The 27,019-nt window shown below is 37.0% G+C and overlaps 1 protein-coding gene across 16 annotated transcripts in view; it reads right to left on the bottom strand.

Annotated features, from left to right (window-relative positions):
* The window catches only part of LOC150095834 (uncharacterized), a 1,527,755-nt gene that overhangs the window by 210,192 nt on the left and 1,290,544 nt on the right, over window positions 1-27,019 (bottom strand). For all 16 annotated transcript variants that reach the window (XM_090409494.1, XM_090409490.1, XM_090409495.1 and 13 more), the window contains one exon: window positions 24,858-25,085. In XM_090409494.1, coding sequence (XP_090265620.1) covers window positions 24,858-25,085 — 228 coding nt within the window. The remainder of the gene's footprint in view (window positions 1-24,857; window positions 25,086-27,019) is intronic.

Genomic DNA, 27,019 nt, shown 5'->3' with positions numbered 1-27,019 from the left:
TCAGTATTAATCTGGTAGAATCCCTTAACTAACTTGAAGGTCTCTCTATCCACCAAATTTTGTAATCCACATTCCTTCTGCATAACCAACACATCAGAGTCCTGATATCACTTTGGTAATTTGTCTAGTGTTTCAACATCACAATTAAAACTAAGTGACCAAATGTGAGTACAAAGTCTGTGTGTGGTCAGACCAATGCCTTATATAGAGGCTCCACCACCTCCTTATCTCTGCAAGTCAATGTACTTTTCATCTTAGCAGCAATATGATTGCTGCTAAGATGTGCACTCTTTGTAATACTTGTAATGCGCTCTCAGAACTTTAGTCCACTGTCTACCATCACCACAAGATCCTGACTCTCATCCACTTCCTGAAGTACTGCTCCAGAAATACAGTATATAGTCTTATATCTCTATACCCCAAAACATAACACCTTGCATTTATTAATATTAGAACTATAACCCCGCTCATTTGTCACCATCACATCACAAGTCTGTTCAAATCATCCTGTAGAGCAAGGTTTCCCAAATTTTTTTTCCGTAGCCAGTTATTTTAATACTTCATCTTCGTGACCCACAAAAATTTTTATGGCCAATGCACCCATACACAGTCTGGTGCTACGGCTTTGATCTTCAGAAAAAGTCCACTACGTAATTAGTAAATACAAAAAAAAAAAAAAAAAAAAAAAAAAACTCTCTCTCTCTCTCTCTATATGCTTAACTCAAACTGAACAAGCAGAGGGAGTAAGTGGTAGGCAAGTAAAACAAACACCAGACCGCCAAACGATTCGGCTGGTGGCAAGGTTGGCGCCACGCAACCTTGTCATTAGTTGAGCTAATTTACTGCAAACAAAGAGACTGTGAAATGGCGATGCGGATATGGATGGAGCATGTTTTTTGTCTCTATTAATTAAATTATTTATTCATTAGTCCCGATTAAACACTATTTGCTTGTATTTTAGAGTTTCGTGAAAAAAAGAAAACCCAAAAACAAAACACTTAGGTTTTTGAGAGTTTTTTTAGGTGACCCGACATTTAGCTTTTGTGACCCAGTGCTGGGTCATGACCCACCATTTGGGAAACACTGCTGTAGAGAATTAACATCAGCAAACATTTGAAGATCCCCCAGTCAATCTGCATTCTTGTTCTTTGGAATCAACAGAAGTCATGAAACATACTCCAAACTTCAACAAGCATGGCTATATAAATTTGCCAAAGATACATGGTACTTGCTTAATACCTGCTTTCTCTGTTTTTTTTTTTCTTCAACATAGACAGTGCCTAATTAGGACTTTAGTCTTTGTGTTGTACGTTACAATTATTCAAATCAGCCTCACTGTTATACCGGATTGTTGTTATTTTGCATACTGTAACAAACTGTTTTTGTGCTCTGAAGATGCTAGATAGAATAAGTTATATAAGTTAATAAATAAAGCAATAAGTTAATAAATAGCTATTTTTTTATCAGTCTGTGTTCTCATCTATATGTTAAAATTAATCAACAAATCCACATAAAATATCATTAACAAATAAGTTAAACAGTATGGGCCCCAAAAAAAACAGACCTCTGAGGCACCCCATTGGTCACATTCCTTTGCTGAGATGCTGCTTCATCATACATAATTTGCTGGTATCTTTCAGAAAGTCAATCTTCAATCCATCTACTCAATCTGTTATCTAATCCCATCCCATTGGTGTATAAGCTGCATCTTATTACACCAATCTGGCATATGGTAATCTATGAAATGCTTTTGCAACATCCAAGAGAATCACTGCATATGAATTTCTCTAATCCAATGCATTCATTGCCTTATCATAAAATGTAAGCAGATTGCTAAAACAAGACCTGCCCTTCACAAATCCATGCTGACCATCATAGAGAATCATGTCCATGATTCTCTATGATGGTCAGCATGGATTTCCATCATGCTGACCATCATGGAAGACCATCATGTCCATCAATCCAATCCTATATTTTATTTCTAACCAATTTCTCCAACACTGACCACGACTACAGATATACAGACTGGTCTATAATTGGAATTTTCTATCCCAGAACCATGCTTGAGGTACTATTTTGCTTTTTTACAACTGCTCAGGAACTTTCCCCTACTGCTTTCATTAACTAATCAGGTCAAAGGCATGGTTAACTCTTTTACACATTCTTTAAAAATATGTGGTGATATGTCATACATTCCCATAGCCTTATTAACATCTAACCCAAGCAACACTCGATACACCTCTGATTCTTTCACCTTCAATTCTCCTCATCCTTGCCTCCCTTCTCAGTATTGCACAGCATCCTTCACAGCACTATCATATACACTGATGAAGTGTTCATTAAATAATTCTACTATATCATTTGCTGTGGTTATGCTGCTACCATAATTATCCACCAGTGTCAACCTGCCACAATTATTTTTCCTCAAAGAAGAAAATTCCTTTGGATTAGCTTTGACCTGACTGGCCAATCTCTTCTCATATTCTACTTTATCTTTTTTAACCATGCTTGTCACTTTTCTGCCCTGCAGTTTATACTCTTCATGCATTTGTTCACTACAAACTGTCTTGTACTTCCTTCATAAGAACTTCTTTTGTAATACTGCTTGCTTGATTTCACTGTTCATCCATCTCACTCCTACTCTATTCATTAATTTTTGTTATGCATTGCTTGTGTCAGATACTGCATTATCATTTCCAATACACTGTCAACATGTTCTCTGCTCAATTCATCAACCAATGTATTAATGCTAGTTGACTACAGATCTTCTCATAATTAGTCACTTTATAGTTTCACATATAGACCTTCTTGTTAAATTGTTCCTATTTGACTACCTTCCAAACCTTATGATCAATCTCACCAACAGGTGGCAGTGTTGATACCTCATTCACAACCACATCCTCTGATGATATCACCAAATTCAACACCAATACACCTCATGTTTCTTCCATCACATGTGGCTTAAGGTAGTCATCCTGCAGAAACTCAAAGATTCACTCTCCTTGTTACCATACACTGTCTCTTCTTTCCAATCCACATTCCTATAATTAAAATCTCTCATTAAGATATCGTCTTTTTACTTACCCAACTAATTTGTCTAAACATTCCAGAATCAGTTCTTTCCACATTCCCTGGCCTATAGCAACATCCTATTAGATATACTGATGATCTCAACTTTATACCAAATAGCTTCAAAATCTTCACATTTATACTTCCATTCTTTAAGGGCACAATTCTTCTGCGACCATTAACAATACTCCACCTCTTTTCTTCACCTTTTTACTCTTTCAGAAATTTTATATTCTTCCATTTCTAGTCTTGATAGTATTTCATCCTCAGTCAACCAAGTTTCACTTATGCCAATTATCTTTGGGTATACTTACATTGATCAGTGCTACAAATATAGCCCTTTACTTCTAATACTCCTTACATTAGTATACAAACACCTTGCAGAAGTCCGAGGCATTTGCCCATGTCCAAGGTGGAAGTGGCAAGAAGTAGGGGATTGCTCTGTAGGGTGAAGCACAGTGAAAGTTTTCTTTTGTCTAATCCTGCTTTTTTTTTTTTTTGCACTTGGATTGTTAGATCAAACCCTGCAGAGAACCTTGAAAATTGCTGGCTAACAGGGCTCTGGCACACCCAATTTCTGTTCTGATCAGAAACATACTACCACATCCGAGGTAGTCGACACGTCGAGAACTGCAGTCCAGGATCTCTATGAGAATTATACTATCAGGACATGTGCAACTGCATCCGGGACAGCCGACATATTGAGAGTTGCAGTCTGGGATCTTGATGAGAAATATAATACGAGGACTCTCAACATACTTCAGCTTAACATTAATGGCACTCAAAAAAAGATGGAAGATCTTAAGAACATTTTATACAAAAATAACATCTACATTGCATGTTTACAAGAAACAAAACTAAATTAAAATCTGAAGCTTCAAATTAAAGGCTATTCAACACTAAGGAAAGACAGACCACATCATTCAGGAAGAGGTCTAGCAATACTCTTATGGACCAAACACAAATATAAAGAAATCATATCAACTACATACAGCCATATAAATAGTAACACAAAAGCTCAAGCAGTCAAGATATTTGTACCAAAATGCATTATTACAATGGTCAATGCATATCACCCAGATAACACAGATATAAACACAGAACTACTTAAGCAACTTAGTCAAACAATGTCAGATACAAAGATACTTTTAGGAGATCTAAATGCCAAAAGCCCAACTTGGGGTTCTCCACAACTAGATCGGAAAGGAGCACAAATAGAGGATATAACCGATGATCTAAACCTTGAGATCATAAACAACAAGCAAAATACATATCTGTCAAAAACAACGGGTACACAATCAGCATTAAACATCACAGCAGTAGATTATGAAAGTGCAAATCTTATCTAGTGGAAAATAATAAAGAATGCCATCAGTGATATAGACCTATTATCACAACCATTAATTTGCAGTTAGACCAAAAACCAGACAAAGGGATCTTGGAACTTCACAAAAGCAAATCAGCCTAAATACACACAACTATTAGTTGTGTATATTTATATAATACACACAACTATTAGTAGAAATATATTGCACTGACACACCCACTAGTAAAGAACTTGATCAGCAAAAATTCAATTCGCAGAGGACTCAGGAAAAACAATTGGGTTCCATTTTGAATAAAATCATGATATCAATGCTATGATCACTGAAAGAGATTTTATCAATGAACAGTTGAAACAAACCAATACAGAAGAAAACAGAAAGAAGTTAACAGAATTAACTCAAAAAATTAAAGACGAAATTTCAAACTACAAACATAAAAAGTGGGAAGAATTCTACAATGTCTAAGACAAGACTCACAGCACTGGAACATTATCAGATTATTAAATAATGCAACACTTCCGGATACTGATTACTCTTCAAACACAATCTTCTCATGAATTAATACAGTAGCAACAAACAAACAGCTGGCAAATATACTAGCCAAACATTACTCTAAAGTAAGCAAACTGCAATACAACAAAGAAGATAAAAGGTGCAGGAAAATTGCAAAACATTTGCTAATACAATCCAGAACCTATCCTTCTGAAGATATCTTTACTCAGTACCTCACAATGACAAAATTAGAAACAGCAATTAGTTAAATTTACCCTGACAGATCACCTGGAAACGATCTTATCTTTGGACATTATGATTAAAAACATGGGAGAAATAGCCAAAACTGCCTTCTGAAGATATATAACACTTCCTGGAATACAGGTAAACTGCCAAAAATCTGGAAAACATCAGTCATATCTTTACTAAAACCTAACAAAAACTCTAGTGACTGTAAAAACTACAGACAAATAGCTTTGACTAATACTCTCTGTAAACTAAACAAAAGATTAATACATACTAGGACTTATGAATTGGCTCTTAGAAAATAACAAGATCAACTTCTCCCAAACTGCATATAGGTCTCATCACAGTACAGAAGATCAATTATTTTATCTTTGCCAATAAATCATAGAATGGCTTTCAAGAAAAACCATCAAAGAAGACAACAGAAATCTTCTTGGATCTTACACCGGGCTTCGATTGCGTTTGGAGACAAAAGTTAATAAAAATTGCATACAATACTGGAATAAGGGGGAACAAATTACTTTGGATTTCAGATTTCATGAAAGGAAGAAACATAAAAGTAAAAGTTAATGGAATTTATAACAGCATGTATCGAACTTGGGCTGGAGTCCCACAAGGTTTTGTTTTAAACCCACTCCTATTTCTCATCTATATGAACAATATTCATCCTCACATAATAAATGACACAAAAATAGCATGCTATGTGGATGATATAGCAATCTGGCACACAAGCAGTAATCCTCAACAATCTGAAAAAGTCCTAAACAATTCAACAAAAGGCTTAGCAAGATGGATAAAACAAAACTAAGTATCTTCTCCACTGATAGAAAAAACAGACACAATTACAACTCCCAAATCAAAATAAATAATACCAAAATAGGAAAAACAGTCTCCAAAATACTTAGGCCTAACCCTAAATACTGAACTGATATTGACAAATAAAGCTCTTAAAAAGTTAAAATCATCAAAAGGCTTTGATGAATAAACTGGGGTGCAAAACTGAAGACACTTAAAACCTACATATACGGCACTCATACAACTCACCATGGAATATGACTCATCAATCTGGGCTCCCGCTTCTACTATCTCAAAAGAAAAATTTGACAGTACAATCAAGATCAGCAAAAATTATTACACCATAGGTGCAATCTCATCCACAAATAATTTAAAAGCTCAACAAGAGTGTGGGCTTCACACACTAGAAGACAGAAGAAAACTCTCCATAGTTAAATTCACTAACAGAATCAGGAGTCAACAACAGGATCACATCTCACACAGGACTTTCAGTGCCTCGACAGGAAAATCTAGACTAAAGAAATCATCTACTTTACAATATGATCATGAAATTAGAAAACAGATCGACTTAGAGCACTTGTCTATATCAAAATAAGCAAAGAGCCATTATATTCCACTACACTACCAAAAAAAAAACAAAAAAAAACACAAGGATTAACTTAAATCTCCTAGAAGCTTGTTCAAAAAAGGATTCACAGCATGAAAATAAAATAAAAGGACTTGACACTATATATCACTTAAATAATCTAAACCATTGCCTATACTGATGGATCATCTGATGAAGCGCTCAACTAAGGAGGATCGGTGTTTTTCTAACTCTACCTTGAGGCGAGAAATCGCAAGATGCAGCTGGCTTTCAGTAATACTGAATAGCATAATAACCAGAATGTGTCAGAAGAGAGAATTGGAATATTATTATTATTCGTGACACCTCCAAGAAGTCCAAAGACTCATCGCTGGAGGACATCTATTGTACAACTCTCCGTCTCCACCATTACACCGATCCTCTACTACCAATCATCTACATAAGCGCCACCTACTGCCCACCACCACCACAGTTAGTATTTTTTGTCTGTAAATTGCATGTGTTCTGAAGGGCTGATTTGTCTGTATGCAGGATGAAAAACCCGAGTTTCCGGGAGAAAAAACCCTGCTACCTCCGCATGAGATCGGCTAACTCACTTTCGATTAAAAAGGTCCTTATAAAGATTCCTCCTGTCATGACGAGAATCGAACTCAGGCCTTTTCCAATCGAATGGTGTAACGTACCGTCGTTCTTCCAATTGCGCTACGGAGGTGCTAATGTGGATGCTTGGAGGTCGTTTGAGGATAGAAGGGAACTGTATGCGAGAGACAGCTTGCATTTGAATAAGGAAGGATGAAGGCATCTGGAGAGATTGCTGTCTTCCGAATGAATCAGTGTGTCAATGTAGGGAAACTATTGGGTTGGCAAATAAGTTCGTTCGGTTTATGCGTTAGTACAAGTTTACGCCGCTTCGCCTGTCGTTACTGTTGTGCTACCACACAATGCTATTGTGCAGTTGAAAGGCGACATTTCGCATAACCTTTCAGTGAATTTTCGTTCGGCCTACTTCAGTTGCACGTGTGTAACATATTTTTAGAAATGGAAGGAAATAACGTACATTACCAGCATATTTTGCTTTTTTATTTCATAAACAGCAAACGAGCTGCGGAGGCCAATAAAAATAAGCAGCGTATATGGGGATGGTGCCTTAACATAATGCACATGTTATATTATGATAAGTGATGACTTATGTCCAGTAAGAGTGGGGGCTTTGGAAGGCAGTGACACTAATATTTTGAAAGCATATGGTGTGAGGTAGAAGTGGTCAAGACAGGATATTTAGTGGGGTGTTGCTACAAACCAGGGAGCAGGAGATGCTTAGTCAGTTGAGTTTGGCAAGTGCAAGAAGAATGATTGTTATGAGTGTTTTTAACTACAGCAGTATAAATTGGGAAAATGTATGTAGTAATAAGGGGATGGAATTTCCAGAATTCTTGTGAGACAAATGTCTTTGGCAACATGTAATAAAGTGAACAAGAGATTCAAGATTCAACCAGGTTCAACCACGTGAGAATCAACATGGATTTGGTCATAGCATCAGAAGAGCTGATGATATGTGAGATGACATCTCTCCCACCAGTCGGAGAGAGTGACATGTGGTTTTGACTCGGAAGATGAATAGTCATGCAGGTGTATCAAAGGAAAGGAAACGTAGGTAGAATTATAAGGCGGGTGATTAAAACAGTTTTAGATATCAACTTGCGGCAGCTCCATGGAGGGAGGAATTGGAAGGGTGAGATATCATTAGTGCTTTGGAAATTGTGAAGGAATATTTGTTAGCAGCAATAGTAAACTGTATCCCACAAGTGAAGAAACGGACACAATTTAGTGTAAAGTGGATGACAAACAATATCAAACAGGAACTGCAGGTTAAAAAGAGATTATGGAAGAGATATAAGGAGAGGGGTAGAGGGCAGATACACGAAGAATATAAGAAGCAGGCCAGGAGAGTGACCAATATGGTGAGGTAGGCAAAATTCAATAAAAGTCTGACTGTGAGAAAAGTACCCAAGGAATGGAAGTAAGGTATGATAGTGTCGCTGCACAAGGGCAGTAGCAGACTGGAAGTGTCTAATTCAGTGTTTCTCAAACTTTTTTTGACTACGGAACACTTCACAAATCCTGAAATTTTCACGGAACACCTTGGTTATTTTGTAATGTATAAATTAATAATTAATTGGTAATTTAGCTGATTTTTATTATCAATTATTATATATTACAAATATATAATAATTGATAATTAATTAGTAATTAGTAATTCATTAAACATCAATTAAACCATCATTAAATTAATTTGTGCTGACAAATTTCAGAACTTCTCGTGGAACACCTATTCACCTTCCGCGGAACACCGATTGAGAACCACTGGTCTAATTATAGGCCAGGTTGTGTGTCATTGGTGGTAGTTGTTAAGGTCTTGGAGAAATTATTGAAGGACTATATACAGCGTTGGGCAGATGAGGGTAATGTTATCTGTGAGAATCAACATGAATTTGTAAAGGGGTGCTCTTGCTTTAGTAATATGATTGCCTTTTATAATAAAGTGACAAGAGCAGTTGATGAGGGAAAGGCATATACTGCCATTTTTTTGGATTTTGCAAAGCTGTTTGACAGGGTGCTACATGATAGGCTGATAGTTAAGTTGTAGCACTTGGGTTTAAATGTCGGGTTAGTCAAATGGATTCAGGATTGGCTGTCTGATAGGTATCAGAGAGTTGCGTATGGTGGGGCAATATCAAGGAAGCAGAAGGTTACGTGGGGTTCCACAGGGCTCAGTACTGGGATCTGTATTGTCCAACCTTTATATCAATGACATTGTTAATGGATTGTAAGGAGATATTCAGTTGTTTGCGGATGGTGTGAAGTTGGGAGGGGTTATCAGTAATAGTGCTAACGTAACAGCCCTGCAAGAGGATTTGAATAAACTAGACAGATGGGCAAATGAATGGGGGTATCAGTTTAATGCAGCAAAATGTAAAGTCTTGAAGTTTGGGATCCATCAATGATAGGATGCATACTTGATTGGAGAAGTATACTGGAGGAAGTAGGGGAGACAAGAGATCTGGGGTGATGATTGATAGTAAACTGAAATTCAGGGAGCATATTGCGAAGGTGGTGAAGGTAACCCAGAGTATTGCTGCAATGCTGAGAAGGATGCTGACCTGCAGAGATAAAAGAGTTATCATTCCATTGTATAACATCCTGATCAGACCACACTTGAACTATTGTTCTCAGATTTGGTCCCCAGGATTTGATGGGGGATATTATTAACTGTGGAAAGGGTACAGAGGTGGATAACAAAGATGGTTTCAGTACTGTACAATGTCAGTTATGAGGATCGACTGAGGGAATGTGGACTGCAAAGTTTGGTGGATAGAAGAATGCGAGATGATATGATCGAGACTTTTAAACTGTTGAGAGGCAGTTACAGGATAGACTTTGGGGAGTTTTTTCACTTGGTGGAACAGCGGGAAGGAGCGATGACAAGGTGCCATCCCTGGAAGTTACGAAAGGAAGCTGTGAGCAAGAGGGTGAGAAGTGGTTTCTTTGCATGGAGGGTGGTTAAACCGTGGAATGCATTGCCTGAGAGAGTGGTTAGAGAAGGAACAGTCAATGAGTGCAAGGAGTGGTATGATAAACTTTGTATTTCCTAAAAATGCTCTCCCATGATGAGTCTTTTGATTCCATGGAGGCCTGATAATAATAATAATAATAATAAAATAGCTTCAAACTTCACTTGTGAATTAACAGCCATACAAGCAGCTCACGAGTTCTATCTCTCTAATCCAGTAATAAAATTACAGAAGGAATAACCATCTAGAGTTACTCAAAATCTGCACTTGAGGCATTAAAAAATGGAAAATCAAAACTCACAGGAAATTTATGAACAACAACTTTAAATTTGAAAAATAAGAACTGCACACCACAATGGTTACCAATCCATGTAAATATCGAAGGCAATGAGAGAGCAGACAGACTAGCCAAAGAAGCAAGATACTTACCACAAAAATTACACCCACTAACTGATGCTAACTCTGTTGCAAAAATAAGATTATTAAAACAAACTATAAGAAGAAATCAAGAAGAAGCAAGAAATCAGCAAAATTAATGAAAATAGAGAAATAACCAAAATCATCACCGACTAAGGACAGAACATTTTAAAGCATGAAAATTCATCTGGACAGTACCAGAAGCTATGAAATATGCAAGAACTGTCCAGGAGTCAAACTAACACCTACCATATCTATTCTTGTCCAGCAAATTCAACTGCTCTACAGAAAATTGAGAATAACCTTTTAGAAAAGCTCTACTCCAAGTTCAACAGATTGCCAAAGCAGTTCTACAGGCCCACGATCATATCTAGAAGCTCTTCAACAGACCTGAGAACAACATTAATATACAAACATAATAATTCTCCATTCTTTGAGGCCATCCCACCAACAACATCACTCTGTACTATGTAGTAAGCTCTCTATTCATTCTGATCACTCCAGATTCCCTTATCCTGACTCTGATTTTCAATCATATCCCTACCTTTTTAGACTGCATACTTTGCTCTGCCATAACCGCTTCCTTATCTTTGTATCCCTCTTCCTTTCTTTCAAACTTGCTTCTCGACCTCTCTCCAACTATCAGCAATAATAATTTCATATATGTACCCTGTGCACTCTTAGTAAATCACTAAAAATGTCCAACACCAAACTGATTCAAATGCATTCCATCAGCTTTGACCTTTTTATATCCCTACCTTTTTAGACTGCATACTTTGCTCTGCCATAACCGCTTCCTTATCTTTGTATCCCTCTTCCTTTCTTTCAAACTTGCTTCTCAACCTCTCTCCAACTATCAGCAATAATAATTTCATATATGAACCCTGTGCACTCTTAGTAAATCACTAAAAATGTCCAACACCAAACTGATTCAAATGCATTCCATCAGCTTTGACCTATTTTAACTTTCCATCAAATTCATTACATAAATTCACAAAATTCAAAATGAAAATTTTCTTGTCATTCAGTATCATTACTCTCCTTCTCAGTTCCCTACTATCATATTTGGGCAACAAACTAACCACTTTCCCAATGACACTATTATCCTTCACCTACTGCAATAACATCTTCAAATCCCGTTCCACATTCTTTGTCCACCACTACAACCAATTCTGATGTCCACTCCCTTCTTCAATGCAAAGCATCTGACATACAACATGGAAAACATGTCTTAAAATGTACCTTATTATTTACCACACCTTTAATGATTGAATCACCATTAAAAAACCCTATCATCTTTAGATACTTACTTGTTCCTATTAGCCTCCTTCTCCTTTACATGCTTCTTTAAACATTTAATATCCTTCAATAATTATGCGAAGAGCCAAAGGCTTCAATTTAATTATCCTCCTATCTCTGTTTAACATGATGATTAATTTTCATTAACTCCTGCTTCTTGTCACAACTATTATTATTGTTGCAAGTACTTCCATCCATTTTCTGATTATTATTATTATTATTAACATCTGACCTCCATGGAGTCAGAACTCATCGTTGGAGGTACACACTATTGCACATAATGCTCATTCAACTTTAAACTGATTCAATGTGTTTACATTCACAACACACTCAGGCAATGCATTCCACCTACCAACCACTCATCATGCAAAGAACCTACTCCTTATGCATCTGCTCACACCCTCCTTATACAGTTTCAAGTGATGGCCTCTTGTTCTACTCCCCTATCTGATTCTATGAAAAATCTCCATGTCAACCTGGTAACAACCCCTGACTAGCTTATATGTCTTAATCATACCCCTCCCCCCTCTTCCTCCTATTCACAAGGTTCTGCAACTTACATTCTCTCAATCTGTCCTCATACTCCACATTCCAAAAATCACTTTGTGAATCTTCTCTGGACCCTTTTCAACATATCCTCATCACCATGAAAACCAGGCAACCAAATCTGTGCACAATAATCCATATGAGGCCTCATACAATGGTATCATAACTTCTCTATTTCTGCATGTCAGGGTCCTCCAGATCATTGCCATTATCCGATGTGATGTCTTCACAACTTGTACAATGTAGCCTCTGAATTTCAGGTCCTTGTCCACCACCACCACTCCCAGATATCTCATCTCCTCTACCTCCTTTAAAGTTTCTCCACCAAGTGTATACTTTCATTCAATGCTGTTTACCAAATTTCAAAACTTTATACTTTGCAACATTGAACTGACTTAGCTGCCCATTCATGCAATCTATTCAAGTCCTCTTGTAAGGCAATAACATCCTTTCAAAATCCTAACTCAGTTTTGCATCATCTGCATATCACTAGTTAAACCCATCTCAATATCATTAATACACAAATTGAACAATAATGGCCCCAAAACTGACCCCTGTGGCACACAACTAGTGACCTTTCTCTTTTGGGATACCACACCCCCATATACAACTTTCTGATACCTATCTGACAGCCAGTGACTGGTCCAACACTGAAGTCTGTTATCCAAACCCATCTGTTTCAATGTATTTGAGCTTGTTGTTTGGCAGTCTATCAAAAGCTTTTGCAAAATCCAAGTAAACCACTGCATATACTTACTTCAAATTAGCATCTCCCCTGTCCAAGCTACATAAGTAAGTCAGTGAAACATGATCTCCCTTTAACAAACCCATGATGATAACCACAGAGAATACTGTTGTTATCAACCCATTTGTATGTTCTACTTCTCACCAATCTCTCCAGCTGCTTCACCACAACTCCAGATATACAGATTGGCCTATAATTTGAAGCTACAGCCTTATCACCTTTATGTGAGAGATGAAGCTACTGCTAATTCCCTGGAACATTCCCTTAAGATGCATGGTGATATGTCATCAAATCCTATTGCCTTATTGACATCAAGTTTATTTATTACCTCCAATACCTCCTGCTCACTCACAATTAAGCTATTCCCTCCTATGTCCTCTACATGTCAATTTCTCATGATTCCACCCTAATCAGGATGAAACACCCTTATAAATTGATCACTGAATATCTCAACAATGTCTTCTGCAGTAGTCACCATTCTACCACTTTCATCCATTAACATCATCTTACTATGATCATTCTTCCATGTCACATATCTAAAAAAACTCCTTTTGGTTTTTCTTCACTTGATTTACCAATTTCTGCTCATACTCTACTTTTGTTTTCCTTACTAACTGAGTCACTCTTCTGGCTTGTTCTTTATACTCTTCATGTAACTGATCATTACCATTATTTATCTTGTACTTCCTCCAAAGTACCTTCTTTTTCCAGATTTTGCTTAAGCTCCACATTCATCCGTTTTACACCTACTTTATTCAGTTTTTGGCCTTCAGAAGACACACACACTGATGCTGTTATGTATTTCTTTGTCAGTTCCCATGTATCATTTATTACCTTACTGCTCAACTCCTTATTCTATGTTATAGCTTGAAGCTGTCTCCTAAGCTTGTCATAATCACCAATCTTATAATTCTACATATATATATATCCTTTCCTCACAAAAGTCTGCATATAGCTAGCCACAACCCAGATGATCACTTCATGATCACTTTCACCAACTCGAGGAAAGTGTGAAACCCCTCTCACAATTACATCCTCCAATGAAATGATCAGATCTAGAACTTTGTACAAAGTACAGGAAAAACTGAAATAGCAGTCCACGCCCTTGAGCAAAAACATATCCCACAAATCGACAAGGCCATAATATTAGACATACAAGACAACAAAACAATGCTTAGAATATCGGAAATGATAGCCATAAAATGTGACGAAAACTCAATAAATGTTCACTGACTCTAAATAATCTCTGAGAGTCGGAAGCTCCATGACATAAAAATTAGGTCAAGACTCCAACCAATAGAAGACAGCACAAGTACACCAAAGACAGAAACACTTAACTGACATGACATAGCATCCACTTCCCTCATGAGTCTCGAAGACGACTTCTGTCGAAACGGCTCCCACCCCTGATGTTTTCCCTTAAATCCCCCCTCTTCCCTAAAAAAAAAAAAAACTGTCTTCAGATCCTTCTCTCATCCCCCTCCCAAACACTCTCTATCCACCCTTAATAATAATAATAATAATATTATATATATATAAAAAAAACCGGGTTATTTTCAAATAATTCACCCACTCCTTTAACCCCCCCCCCTTTAACAGCGGATGAAGGCACATCGCCAGGATAAGGAGACAGAAAACAACATCCAAAAAAAAAGGCATGTCCAAATTTTCCTCCTTTTTTATTCTTCATATATTAGTTTTATAACACTTCAGTAATGCCCTAAGTTTTTTGGGTAAAGAGCCAATGACATTGTAAAAAAAAGGGGCACTCCTAAATGAAAGTAGGCTATATTAGCCATTAAAATAATAGTTTATTTTAGAGGAGTAACATGGGAATTTTCCCAGAAATAATACCTACAATATTCAGACTTGAACTATACAAGAAATTAAATGGCCAGGTCATGAAAACCTACAGTCAAATAGAACAATATTCTATAGTGGACCATCTAATGGCAGACATGAAACTAGTGTAGGTTTGATGATGCACAATAACATCTTCATTTGTGTGAAAACTTTCCTACCAGTAGATGATTGGCTTTGTCTGTGTTTCTGGTCATCTGTTTAATGTTGCAGATATCAACATTTATACACTAACAGAAGATAAGGATGATAATGTCAAGGATAAATTTCATGAGGAACTAGATAGGATATATGATTCTTTACCTGATTATATAAAATTAGTCATGGATGATTTTAATACTAAAATATGAAAAGAAACAAGATACAGACTGACAGTTGGCCCAGATAGTCTGCACATATTAGTAATGACAATGAGATTGGAACTATTAATTTTGCATCCTCCACAGGGATTACAGTTAGTAGTATGTACATTCCCGGAAGAAATATCCAGAAATAAACTTGGGTCTTCTCCAATGGAACAGTAAGCAACTATTGCTTAGTTACAATAGTTGCTTACTGTTCAATAGATTATGTAATGATTAATAATGGTATAAGACATACATAAAAAATGTCCATACCTAAAGAGGAGCTGATGCAGATATTGATCATTACTTGGTAATAGCACATTCTAGATTAAAGCTCTCTGTCAATGGAGAAATGTTAAATGAAACAGAAATACTAATTGATATAATACTAAAAAAATGTGCAGATATAAGCATATGAAGACAATATGTAGAAAATATAAAGCAGGAAATATAATTTTTCAAACTATCCTATACCTGAGAGAAATATAGAAAATTAATGGACTCAAATGAAAAATATTATTACTCATTTTGCAGAAAAAATCTTTCCATTCACAAACAGCAGAAAGAAAAAACAATGGTTAAATAATGTATGTAAAGATGTTATAAAGAAATGTACTAAGTTGAGGGTTAAAATTGCTACAGTACTTTAGAGTGTGATAGGAAAGGTAGTCAGTGTGTTGCCCAGGTATGACAATGATGAGATGAGACAGAGAACAAGGATTATGAACGATATGTTAGCGGAAATGTGTGAGGAGAAAGGAGTGCAGTTTGTTAATGCGTAGAATGAGTTTGAAGGACAAATTTAACTGTATAAGAGTGACGGACTGCATTTGAATGGTTTTGGGTGCAAGACATTTGGAGAGACTGCTGTTGGAAGAGAGTAACAAATGCAAAGAATGAATCTGAGCAAGTAAGAAACAATGTGAAAGAGTGAGAGAGTAAGGAAGGAGAGATTAAAAGTGGTGCTTATGAATGATGAAGTGTGTAACATGAGAGTAGAGAATGAGAGAACAAGTGTGCAAGACAAATAGGGAGACTTGGGGTGGAAAAGGAAACATTGAGAAAGGATGATGCTCAAAGAGGATGTGAATGTGTGTGTGTGTAGACAAGAAGGGAAGGAGATGGCCTGGGATATAGGGAAAACAGATTTGAAGAAGGTTCTGGGATGAATAAGGAGAAAATAAATGGCTCAGAAGTCACATCTAATAAGCGGTATCAGTGAAACTCGTTATAGATCCAGGAATAAGCTGTTATGTTTGGTTTGTATATGAATGCTAGAAGTATCAGAAACAAGGGAAATGAAATGGTTACATTGAGTTCGTTCACCCAAAAATTGTTGGAATAAGTAAGACATAGTTGGATGAGGATGACATTCTGACAAGAATGGAGATTATTATTACTATGGGCGACTCCAAGGAGTCCTTAGCCTCATCGAGGGAGACCCTAAACATCATGTCCACACAATCTCAAAAATATCCTCTGAATTAATCCTATAGAAACCCTTAAGCAATTTGAATGTCTCAATCATATCTCCTCTTTTCCACCTATCAACCAATTTCTGCAACCCACAAATTTTCAACCTGTTCTCATAAGGTTCATTCCATAGACCTGCTATCGTCTTGGTCACTTGCCTCTGGATCTTCTCAACCTCCTCCCCATCAAGAAGAAACCTAGGTGAGCAAATCTGGGCACAATAGTCGAGATGAGGTCTTATCAAGGCTTGGTACAGAGGAACAATAACTTGCTTATCTCTGCTCGTAAAGTATTCTTCAGCAACCAAGTGATTTGATGAGCTGATTTAGCCACTTTTGCAATGTACCCCTAAACTTCATCTCCCTATCCACCAACACTCCCAAGTCCCTGGCCTCATGGAACTGTACTCCTGGAGTACAGTTCCACCAATGTAGTATACTGCTGCTAATCTTTTCACCCCAAAATGCACAACCTAACATTTTGTTACATTAAATTGACATCCATTCTCCTTAGCCCAGGAGATGGAAGGGTATGATGTATTTCGTGAAAATAGAAAGGATCAAAAGGGTGTTGGAAAATAGTAGTTGTGGGGAAGCACATTAATGTAATTTTTCTGGATTTTGCAAATGCACTTAACATATTGTTACAAGACATGATGATATTTAAATTGCAATGAATGGCATTAATAATGTGGCTATTTAGAGGAGTTGAATAAGCTGGAAAGGTAAACAAATCAAGGGGATATAAAAGTTTAATCTAAGTATCAGGGTTTGAAGTTTGGGATCTGAAGTTGGAGGCTGCATATTGCATTGGTGGAACAATACTGGATGAAGTATGGAATTTTGGGATGATACGGAATGATATAGATACATTGGTATCTCCAAGAAAGCTAAGGACGAACTATGTTTTTACCTGTATATGAAAAAATTGTCATGACTACAGCCAAATATGGGCAGAAATTTATTGCCAGCATACTAATAAATTATATTACACAAAAATTGTGTTAGAAATTTCACACAAATTTAATTGCCATACGTTTTTGATATGTCATCAAATTGGCAAACGTTGCCAATTTCATAATGAAATTTGTACAGTGCTTACAGAAAACTATGTGGAGAACCATTTCAGTTTGGAATATGTCCACTCTGAACTGCAATGCAGCTCTCACAATGTCATACCATGCTTAGCATCAAGTGATTCAGGAAAACTGGCCCACTCCTCCTTCAGAGCAAGGATAAGGCCTTGTTTGTTTTCTGAAAGGAAATTTTCAGCAGGAATGTATCTCCCTTGCATCCCAAACATGTTCTATGGGTGTTGAGATTGGGGAACGTGACGGCTACTCGATTCTATTAATGTCAGCAGTCTCCAGAAGTATCTCCACTGATTGTGTATAATGTGGTGTGGTATGTCATCTATAAAAATTAATTTTTCACCTACCACACCATAGAACAATGGAAGATGACATTGACAAACTTTGTTGCAATGCTGTTCACCGGTCACAGTCCCTTTTTCCAGCACTTGTAGCTTACTGTGTCCAATAAGCACCATGACCCCAGCACTGCTATATCTATCCATTTCAAGAACATTCTCATGATGGTAAGCAGGACCACTTTCATGCCAGATCAAGTATCGTCTAGAATAGGAATAGAGACTAAAATGACTCTCATCTGTAAAGAATACATTAGCCCATTGATGTCTTGTCCAATTTTTATGGATACAACAAAGTCTACAGGTCTTCAGGCATAAAGGCCTTCTTGTTGCAAATGTCTTGCCACAGTTTGTTAAGATATTTGTGTACCTGTGTTTGAATGGAGCTGACTCCAATCTGACCCTACCTTGGTGCATCGATTAAGTTTTGCTGTTATAATCAAAAATCTGTCTTTATACTCTTAGCAAATGTCTGGAACACATTCCATTGATTTGAAACACTGCCCAGAGCCTGGATACAATGCTATGTCACATTTCAAATGTGACATAGTATTGTATCCAGTAATTCCAAGTAGTGTCAGTATCAGTAATTCTGCAGCCTTCTTCAAGCTTTTCAATAATTTTTCCTCACCTGACATCATCTAGATGATGTCTTTGAGACATGACAAGACATTCAGCATTATTCCTTCATGAAAAGAGCTTCCTTCAAATGCAATTTGCTTAGCACAGCCTGTGGAGTGCTACCACATGACCCCTTTGTATGCGATTCAAAAATCTGAATGTGTACTCACTTTCTACTCAAAACTGTTAGTTATACAAATTGACACAAGCCGTAAATAAGTTGAATGAGTGAAATGACCGATACATATAAACATACAGCAAAGTAACCCACACATACAATTTCATAAGATTTACTACATTGAGGTGGCATATGTTTATTTGTAGTTATATGTCAACCATTCATATGCATTTTTTAAATATTTTATATATTTTATTATTAAGCTCCAAAACATAATCACTCTCTCTATCAAAATACTGAAAATAATGAAATCATATTTACTGGGGGGAAAATTATTTAAAAAAGAAAAAAAAAAACACCTACTTATTTTTTATAACAGCTGGTGATTATCACTTTGAATAACAAAAAAATTTACAGATTCCCATATATAAACCACTGAAAGTATTATGATTTAATTAGAAACACCTTTTGGAGATATTTGTAACAAAAACTTTGTAAATTCTGTAAGCTGAAAAGACCTTTAGTTTAATGCATAATGAGTTATTACAAAATTAGCTTTGATCAATAATGAATAAATGATAAAAAAACAACAAATTCCCAAATTATACCATCATTATAATGTATTATAATCATACATTAACAATAATATATTGATAACATAATCATCATATATTATGAAATATCATTATAAAAACAGTTGTGATGATAATTGTTTTGAATAATAAAATACTGTAATTAATAGAAAACCCCAAATGTAATTTGAGAATACATTATAACAAAACTTGATAAATTCTGTAGGCTGAACTAAGACCTTTTAGTTTTATGGATAATAAATAATAACAACATTAACGTGATTCAAAGGCTGAATTATTAACAGATCATATTTTTTTTATATATACACTGCCTGGAAGGAAGTCGACAGATATCTCCCATGGGCAAGGTGCATCATGCCATGCAACAAGTCATGTTTGCAGCCAGTATAAATTGGAGAATTGATGCTCCCAAGTAAGTGCAACTGTGTGTAGGTGAAATGGATGTGAGAAGAGAACTGATGGGGCTTGAAAGAGGCATTGTGATAGAATGCTATGTTGCAGGGCCTATCTGTTTGGCAAATTATTGACAAATTGTACTAGGTTGGCAAATAAGTTCATTCAGTTTTTCAGAGTGGAATGAAACACATTTTATTTAATATATATAATACATATTAGTCAGTTATATATTGACCCTCTTTATCAATTACCTCTTGCCATCTGTCCACCAACTTCATTATGCCGCATTCATAAAACTCCTGAGGTTTACTGGTGAAAAACTGATCCAGGTGTCTTTTGACAGCCTCCTCATTAGCAAAGATTTTCTCGTTCAGAGAATTCTGCAATGATTGGAATAAGTGGTAATAGGAAGTTGCCAGGTCCAGTGAATACAGAGGATGCAGCAAAACATCCCAGCCAAGACATAACCATTTACTCCGGGTTGTTAACGATGTGTGGGGGTCTGGTATTGTCGTAGTGAAAGACAACTCCTTTCCAATTTGCCAATGCAGGACGTTTTGTGCTAATTGCACAGGCCAGTCGCATTATCTGTGAGCAATAGACAGTCGAATCAATTGTTCTGCCTGACGGTAACACCTCGTAGTGAACAACACCTTTATAATCCCACTACACAGAGAGCATGATCTTCTTCTTTGGGTGCAATCCTGCTTTCGAGGTTATTTGCGGCTGTTCATTCTTGTGCCCCCATGATCTTTTATGTATCACATTATCGTACATGACCTGTAATCATCCACTTCAAAAATGGGTCGTTTTCTTGGCGACGAGGCAGTGAATCACAGATGGATATGCGTGCAATCATATTGGCCTCAGTCAATTCCTGCAGCACCCAAACATTGAGTTTTGAAACATATCCCAGCTTGTGCAAATGGTTTTCAACGCTTGTATGGGGGATATGTTCAGTACTGCAGCAATTTCCTGCACTGTTTGTGATGGATTTTTGTCGACGATATCCGTCACAACACTCAAATCAACCTCGGTCAGGCGACCGGACCATCACTGACGTCGAAATCTCCAGAACAGAATTTGGCAAACCACTTTTGGCATACGCGTTCTGTTAAGGCACCATCCCCCTATACGCTGCATATTTTTTTATGTGTCTCCGCAGCTTGTTTGCATTTTTTGAAATAATAAAGCAAAATATGCTGGTAATGTATAGTATATCCTTCCATTTCTAAAAATAGGTTACACACACACACACACACATGCAACTGAAGTAGGCTGAACGAAAATTCACTGAAAGGTTATGCGAAATGTCGCCTTTCAACTGCACAATAGTGTTGCACAGTAGCACAACAACAGCGATAGGTAAAGCAGCATCAACTTGTACTAACGCATAAACCGAACAAACTTATTTGCCAACCTAATACCATGCCTGGTCAACAATCAGTGATACCATACTGAGATGGAAGTGCAGGGAGTCAACTGCAAGTGACACCTGCAATGGACAACCCTAACACGCTAATGAAACGAGATGTCATTCATCAGCTGACTCATTGAATGCAGAGTTCTGGGCATCAACTGAAACATGAATCTGCACAAAAACATTCAGAAGCAAGGCTCGCATTTGGTGTTCCATGGTAGGACCGCAATATGCAAGCCCCACATTATTGCCTGCACTTTCACACCCTACTGAGTTGTGCACTCAGTAGGGTGAGAAACTTGGATACCTAACTTATGGAGCAATGAATCATGCTACACCCGCTATGGAGCAGATGGATGGGTGTAGATGAGGTGGATGCCCAGTGAACATCTCTTAACAGAGTGCACAACTCCAACTATGAAATTCGGAGGTGGTGGGGGTTGTGGCATTTATATGGAACTGGCCATGACTCTTTAAGCAAGACAGTGCACTGTATCATAGGGCTGCTGCTGTAACTGCATGGTTTGTACACATGAATGTCACAATGCTTCACTGGCCTCCACAGAGCCTTGATCTTACCTTACTGAACATCTGTGGGATGAACTGGAGCATTGGGTGAGGTCAAGGAACGTCCACCCCACAACAGTCTAGGACAGGCCTGCACAACATACGGCCCGCAATGCTATTTATTTTGGTCCATCTGCCTGATTGAATTATTTAATCATAGGGGGATATGAAATTAGACGATTTTTTCCTAGAGTTGAATTAAATTTTTACTAAGACTGTCTGCATGTTTACGTTCATGCGATTAATGTCACAATCATGTTTCTTTCAACTCGACAATAAATTGCATTTGGAGTTATTCCCACTGTCGTATTTATTAACAAATTATTACAATTGCTTTGAGGTTTTGTTAGCGCTAATGTCGCTGCGGGGAAATTCAAAGTTACATCTCTGTGATAACGACTTGATGTCTACGAACGAGAACGAATCATATTACACAAAGTTGGCTGTGCCTTGACTAGCTTTGGCAGTGTAGTGGTTGGTTGTAGCTGGAGCAATACATTACATAACTGTTATCATAACCTGCATGATGGTGAGTTTTTCATCATTAGTTTTTTGTAATTAATATTGTCAATCTCAACACAATGAGCATACTTACTGGCAATCTATCGCTGTGCCGAAAGAGTACAATCTGAGATGTCATTTTGAATCGAAACATCCTAACCTTGGCAAGTTGGATGCAAGTGAAAAGCAGCAAAGTTATTGAAAGTCACTTAGCAGTGAGCAACAAGCCTTTAAAAAAGTGACATCTGCAAATGAAGTTGCCACAAATGTAAGCTTAAAAATATCACAAGAAATAGTTTGTGGTGGCAAATCATTTACTGAGGAAGAGTTGATAAAAAAGTGTCTGATGATTGCCGTTTCCGAATTGTGTCCTGGTAAGAAAAATAATTTTGAAAATATCAGTTTGTCCCGTATAACTGTTCAGTGCAGGGTGGCTGATATTGCTGAGGATCTTAAAGATAACCTGCAAAAATTGGCTAGTGAATTTGTCTATTATTTGCTTGCTATGGATGAAAGTACTGATGTGAAAGATACTGTACAGCTTTTAATGTATGTCAAGGGCGTTAATAAGAATTTTGAGGTGACAGAGGAGCTTTCTGGTTTGTGTTCAATGAAAGGAAGAACAACAGGAAAGGAGATTGCAGAAAATGTAAAGATGTGTGTAACTGAAAAACTATCCTTAAATTTCAAGAATTTCATAGCAGTTTGCAATGATGGTGCCCCATTTGTGTGTGGAAAAAATGTTGCTGCAGTAACATTTATTAAACAGTATGCAGGTAAACCATCGACAAAATTTCACTGCCTAATTCATCAGCAAGTGTTATGTTGAAGGTTTTGCAGTTTGATCATGTGATTAAAGTAGTATTTGCTTTGGTCAACTATATTCGAGCTCGGGGTTTGAAACACAGATTGCTTCAGGTGTTTCTAGAAGAAAATGATGCTGAATATACGGGGATCTACCATACCACACTCATGTATGTTGGTTGAGCCACGGTAAAGTTTTGTCACGCTTTGTCGCTCTAAAAAATGAACTAGTTGAATTTTTGGAATCTTATGAAGATATGGAAAATTTCCCAGAATAATGGATGAAGAATGAAATCAAGATTTATTTTTCTTGTTTGACATTTTGGGTCACTTGAATGGCCTTAACTTACAGTTTCAAGGAAAAAATAAGTTTGTTTTTCAGTTAATGTCTCTTATAAAAGGCATTCAAAATGAAATTAAGTTTGTTTGAAAATCAATTTGCTAAGGGAGGATATGTCACATTTCTTAACTTGTCGACAGAATATTCCATCAGAATATCATTCAATGATGGGTGGAAAATATAAGAAGCACATATCATTTCTAAGTGAGGAGTTTCAGAAAAGAATGCCATTGAGTAATGAAGACGAAGTCCACATAAAAGTGATTGAGGATCCATTTTCTGTCAAAGCAGGAAAGCTACCTGTCGAACTCCAGATGGAAGTTATTGATCTCCAGTGTTCTGAAAACTATTGGGTCAAGCACAGGGAGAGTACTTTACAAGAGTTTTATTCTATTCTGGATCAGGATAAATTTAAAAGTTTGTTGAATACTGCCTACCAAGTATTTTGTATGTTTGGGAGCACATATACTTGTGAACAAACATTTTCGGTCACGAACTTGAACAAAACCAAATAGCGTTCATCTTTAAGTGATATCAATTTAGAGGCCATATTAAGAACCGGCACTTCAAACATGACACCAAACTTTGATAAAATAGTGGCAACAAAGAAATGCAATGTGTCACATTGTGACATTCAGTCACTGATATTTCACTGAGAATAAGGGAAATTATTCTCTTATTCTCAGTGAAATTATTAGTAAACTTTGTGTTTATGTTTAAGTGGTTTTTATTGAAAAATTTTACAGCTATATCTGTAAATAATTTTGATAATTTTAATTGTAACTCTCAAAAAAATTTAAATATACATATTAATTAGTATTTACTGTAGACCTACTAACAAATTTACTTAAGTTTAGCAGCAGTGGACTAGTCTACGATTCTAGGTCCGAAGTGATCTGGCCCTTGGTCAGGTGGTCCAAGTTGGGTTTGGCCCTCAAAGACAATCAAGTTGTGCAGGCCTGGTCTAGGACCTCATTACATGCCTACAGGAAGAACTGTGCAAGAGTTCCATCAATTGCTATCATACACTGGTGAAAAGTATGCGTGTAGGATTGATTCAGTCATTGCAGTGAAGGTAAGCCTTCATGTGATTAATTAATTCTTATTAAGGTGGATGTCATAGTGGTTTGTTCCTCATACTATGATGTCCGTTGACTTCTTTTGAAGCACTGTATTATGTTATGTATACATAAAGTTACATTATATATTATGTAACTTTTCTCAATAATGACTAAATTATAAAAAAACAATTCAAAATTGTAAAATTATTCATTCAAATGATGTAAGAAAGCAATTATACCTTTTTGTTCTGTGTGCATTTGTATTAAGGGCTTTTCTTCTGCAGAAGAAGCTTCAGGTTCAGCAGTGGTACCACTTGATACTGTGGCAGTAGTAGGTTCAGACTTTTCATCTTCAGGGAGACTGGATACAGAAACTTGACTTGTATCTGCTTCACCTGATGGCCATGTTTCTGATTCAAGCAATTTGATTGTTTGTTCCTTCACTTCAAGTGGCATATCTTCAAAGTCTGATGTAAGAACCATTTCTTATGTTTAGTTATATATATTATTGAAATTTTAGTTTTTACAAAGAAATGTACAGAGAAACTTAATAGCGAACCGAATTAAACTGCAAAACATTAATCTCAACTGATTCATTTCTGAACTATACCACCATTCCATTATTATTATTATAATATTTTTTTGCTTTTTTTGTTGTTGTTCAAAACTTATTATTATTAACATTTGACCTCCATGGAGTCAGAGACTCATTGTGGGAGGTACTCGCTACTGCATAAAATGCTTAATCAACTGAGTCTTAAACTGATTCAATGTGTCCGCATCCTCAGGCAATGCATTTCCACTCACCAACCACCCTCCACGAAAAGAACCTGCCTCTCACTCCCTTGCTCACACCCTCCTTATACAGTTTCCAGCAATGGCTTCTTGTTCTCCCCTCTCCCATTCTATGAAAAATCTCTTCCATGTCTACTTGATAACAACCCCTGAACATCTTATATGTCTCAATCATAACCCCCCCCCCCTTCCTCCTGTTCACGAGGATCTGCAACTTACATTCTCTCAATCTGTCCTTGTACTCGACTACTTTTATAAATCTTCTCTGTACCCTTTCCAACATATCTTCGTCACCATGAAAATCCGGCGACCAAATCTGTGCACAACAATCCATATGACGCCTGATCAAGGCCTTATACAATGGAATCATAACCTCTCTATTTCTGCATGTCAGTGTTCTCTGCATCATTGCCATTATTCGATGCGATGTGTTCACAACTTGTGCGCGGCCCCTGAATTTCAGGTCCCTGTCCACCATCACTCCTAGATCTCTCATTTCCTCTAATTCCATTAAAGTTTTCCCCACTAAGTGTATACTTTGCATCCCATCGTTGCTTACCAAATCTCAAAACCTTACACTTGGCAACATTGAACAGCAGGTAAGTGGAACATTACCACTTACCTGCCCATTTATGTAATCTATTCAAGTCCTCTTGTAAGGCATTAACATCAGCCTGACTGTGCATTGATCTCCCCAGTTTTGCATCATCCGCAAACAGCTGGATATCATTAGTTAAATCCAACCCAATATCATTAACATACAAATTGAACAACAATGGCCCCAAAACTGACCCCTGCAGCACACCACTGGTACACCACCTTTCCCTTTCGGGATATCGCACCCCCATATACAACTCTCTGATACCTATCCGACAGCCAGTCGCCGATCCAACACTGAAGTCTGTTATCCAATCCCATCTGTTTTAATTTATTTAAGAGCTTTTCATGCGGCAGTCCATCAAAAGCCTTTGCAAAATCCAAGTATACCACTGTATATGCATCTCCCTTGTCTAAGGTATTTGTCACCTTGTTATAGTACATAATTAAGTTAGTGAAACATAATCTCCTCTTAACAAACCCATGCTGATAACCAAAGAGATGGGTTGATAACTGCTGTTGTCAACCCATTTCTGTATCCTATTTCTCACCAATCTCTCCAGGACCTTCACCACAACTACAGATATACAGACCAGCCTATAATTTGAAGCTACACCTTTATCACTTACCTTTATGCAGTGGAACAATTTTACCTCCTTCCACTCCCTTGGAACCTGTGCTGTTGCAAAACTCTTATTAAATAAACATAAGAAAAACAAATTGGGTGATGACTTTTGAAACATCCTGTAGACTGCAAAAAACCAGACCTACCCATGCTGATCTACAACTCATTCTATTCCTAACTACTCTTTCCATTTCCAGATATAAAAAATGGCCTATAACTGGGAACATCTGTCCTATGTAAATTTTGTGTATTTAGCTCTTTCCAGTTGTTAGAGACTCTTCCTATTGCAAGGGCTGAATAGTGGGCGAAAGCCACTTTAGTGTCATCATAAAATCACAGAAATACTATGTAGTTTTCAGTTACAATTTGCATGTAGGGTAAGAT

This window comes from Typopeltis vanoorti, chromosome 19, assembly GCF_054136105.1.
Source record: "Typopeltis vanoorti isolate ZY-2024b chromosome 19, IOZ_Tvanoo_1.0, whole genome shotgun sequence".
Lineage (NCBI taxonomy): Eukaryota > Metazoa > Arthropoda > Arachnida > Uropygi > Thelyphonidae > Typopeltis > Typopeltis vanoorti.
Note: the sequence above shows the minus strand (reverse complement) of the source record. Positions and strands in the feature narration are given on the sequence as shown.